General features: G+C 53.4%; 1 protein-coding gene across 1 annotated transcript in view; it reads right to left on the minus strand.

Annotated features, from left to right (window-relative positions):
* Positions 1-2,516, minus strand: part of LOC107198944 (angiopoietin-4-like) — a 15,899-nt gene extending 13,383 nt beyond the window's left edge. The window contains exon 1 of the mRNA XM_033511604.1: positions 1,530-2,516. Within this exon, the coding sequence (XP_033367495.1) occupies positions 1,530-2,147 (618 nt within the window). The 5' untranslated portion in view covers positions 2,148-2,516. The remainder of the gene's footprint in view (positions 1-1,529) is intronic.
* Between the last annotated feature and the right edge of the window lie 850 nt (positions 2,517-3,366).

Raw genomic sequence — 3,366 nt, forward strand, 5'->3', positions numbered from 1 at the left:
GGGAATTCCTTCCCAAGCTCCCAGCTCCCCTTTCCCAGTGGGAAGCCATTCCCTGGCTCCTGGCCCTGCGGCCCTTTCCCAAATCCCAGCTCTCCCGGAGCCCCTGAAGCCTCAAGGATTCGGGATTGATTTTGTGGAAATTTTCCCTGGAATTCTCCCAAAGCAAGTCCCAACCCTACCGAATTCCAGGAGCCGTAAAAACCCACGGAGAAATTCCCCATGGACACTTTTAGCTGGATCTCCAGGGCTTTGGGAATGGGATGGATCTGCAGCCATTCCAAAGGTGGAGGAGATCCCATGGACAAAACTCAAGGATTTGGGATTGATTTTGAGGAAATTTTCCCCGGAATTCTCCCAAACCAAATCCCAACCCTGCTGAATTCCCGGAGCTGTAAAATCCCATGGAAAAAACTCCCATGGACACTTTCAGCTGAATCTCCAGGGCTTTGGGAATGGGATGGATCCGCAGCCTTTCTAAAGGTGGAGGAGATTCCATGGACAAACCTCAAGAATTTGGGATTGATTTTGAGTAAATTATCCTCGGAATGCTCCCAAACCAAATTCCAACCCTACCAAATTCCAGGAGCCATAAAATCCATGGAAAAACACTTTCAGCTGGATCTCCAGGGCTTTGGGAATGGGATGGATCTGCAGCCATTCCAAAGGTGGAGGAGATCCCATGGACAAAACTCAAGGATCTGGGATCGATTTTGAGGAAATTTTCCCCGGAATTCTCCCAAACCAAATCCCAACCCTGCTGAACTCCAGGAGCTGGAATCACCCATGGAAAAAATCCCCATGGACACTTTCAGCTGGATCTCCAGGGCTTTGGGAATGGGATGGATCCGCAGCCTTTCTAAAGGTGGAGGAGATTCCATGGACAAAACTCAAGAACTTGGAATTGATTTTGAGGAAATTATCCTCGGAATGCTCCCAAACCAAATCCCAACCCTGCTGAACTCCAGGAGCCGTAAAAACCATGGAAAAACACTTTCAGCTGGATCTCCAGGGCTTTGGGAATGGGATGGATTAGCAGCCATTCCTAGGAAAGCTCCAAGGTGGAGGAGATTCCATGGATAAACCTCAAGGATTCGGGACTGATTTTGAGGAAATTTTCCCTGGAATTCTCTCAAACCGAATCCCAACCCTGCTGAATTCCCGGAGCCGTAAAAACCCATGGAAAAAACTCCCATGGACACTTTCAGCTGGATCTCCAGGGCTTTGGGAACGGGATGGATCCAAAACCCTTCCAAAGGTGGAGGACATTCCATGGACAAACCTCAAGGGTTTGGGATTGATTTTGAGGAAATAATCCTTGGAATGCTCCCAAACCGAATTCCAACCCTACCAAATTCCCAGAGCCGTAAAAACCCATGGAAAAAATCCCCATGGACACTTTCAGCTGGATCTCCAGGGCTTTGGGAATGGGATGAATCCACAGCAATTCCAAAGGTGGAGGAGATTCCATGGACAAAACTCAAGGATCTGGGATCGATTTTGAGGAAATTATCCCTGGAATTCTCCCAAACCAAATCCCAACCCTTCCGAATTCCCAGAGCCGTAAAATCCCACAGAGAAAAAACGCTTTCAGCTGGATCTCCAGGGCTTTGGGAATGGGATGGATCTAAAACCCTTCCAACAGTGGAGGACATCAAGGATTTAGAGCTGAAGAAATTTTCCCTGGAATGCTCCTGATCTGAGCCCTGACCCTGCCAAATTCCCGGAGCTGGAAAAACCCACGGAAAACCCCATGGAAAACCCCCCCCTTCCACCTGGCTCTCCAGGGCTTTGATGCGATGCCGGTGGTTCCTCAGCTCCTCCTGGAGCTCGGAGATCAGCTCCCGCAGCTCCAGGATCTGCTGCTTGCGCTCCTCGTTCTCGTGGAGCCAGAAGGAGACCTCGTCGGTGCAGCGGAACAGATCCGGGCAGCGCCGCTCGTCGCCCTGCGGCAGCGTGGCCACGATCCGGCAGCGCCCGTTGGGAAGGACCTGGTTGCTGTATTCCCCACACCGGATCAATCCCGGGCTTTCCCGGGAATCCTCCTGCTCCCGCTCGGCCGACGGAAGGGATTTCTCCAGGGATTGGCGGCTCAGGGCGGCCACCAGGAGCAGGGAGAGGAATCCCGCTTTCCCCGGGTGGAATTCCATAAGGGGAGGGCGGGTCTGATCCCGGGAAAAGCGGGTTTATGGGATGGGGGAGATCCCGGCGGGGAGAGGAGCAGATCCCATGGAATTCCCAGCTGGGATCGGTTGGGATCCGCAATTCCCGTTCCCGCAATTCCCGTTCCCGGGGGAAGGTGGGATGAGGTGAGCGCGTTGTCGGGAATTCTGGCGTGGGAAGGAGACGGCTCCTCCGGACCGGGAATCCCAGAATTCCGGCGCTTCCTGGGAAATTCCGGGAATGGGAATCAGAGCACGGAGATGGACGATGGAGAAGATCCCTGGGAGGCGCTGCTGGAATTCCGGGGTCCCTCCCGGCATTCCCAAGGAAGCGGGACATGGATCAGATCCCACTAAACTTCCTTATCCCATTCCAGCCATTCCCAGGGAAAATGGACAGGGATTAGGCACCCCCACCCTCCCCCCTCCCAACATTCCCAATCCCATTCCAGCCGTTCCCAGAAAAAAACATGGATCAGACCCTCCCCCCCACATTCCCAATCCTATTCCCAGGAATATCCATGGATCAGATCCCACCCCCAACATTCCCAATCCCATTCCGGGGGATCATACATGGATCAGATCCCCCCAAGATTCCCAATCCCACTCCAGTCATTCCCAGGAAAAAGGGAAAGTGATCAGATCCCCTCTCTCCCCCCACATTCCCAATCCCAGTCCCAGGAATATCCATGGATCAGATCCTCTCCCCCCATTCCCGATCCCATTCCTGGGGACATCAATGGATCAGACCCCACCGCCAGCATTCCCAATCCTATTCCCAGGAATATCCATGGATCAGTTCCTGCCTCCCCCCCCCCACATTCCCAATCCCATTCCAGCTGTTCCCAGGGAAAAACATGGATCAGATCCCTTCTCCCCCCATTCCCAATCCCATTCCAGGGAACATCCATGGATCAGACCCCACCCCCAGCATTCCCAATCCCAATCCCAGGAATATCCATGGATCAGTTCCTGCCTCCCCGCCACATTCCCAGTCCCATTCCCAGGAATATCCATGGATCAGATCCCCCCCAAGATTCCCAATCCCATTCCAGCCATTCCCAGGGAAAAACATGGATCAGTTCCTGCCTCTCCCCCCATTCCCAATCCCATTCCCAGGAACATCCATGGATCAGGCCCCTCCCAACATTCCCAATCCCATCCCAGTCCCATTCCCAGGAATATCCATGGACCCATTCCTGCCTCC

This window comes from Parus major, unplaced genomic scaffold, assembly GCF_001522545.3.
Source record: "Parus major isolate Abel unplaced genomic scaffold, Parus_major1.1 Scaffold379, whole genome shotgun sequence".
NCBI lineage: Eukaryota > Metazoa > Chordata > Aves > Passeriformes > Paridae > Parus > Parus major.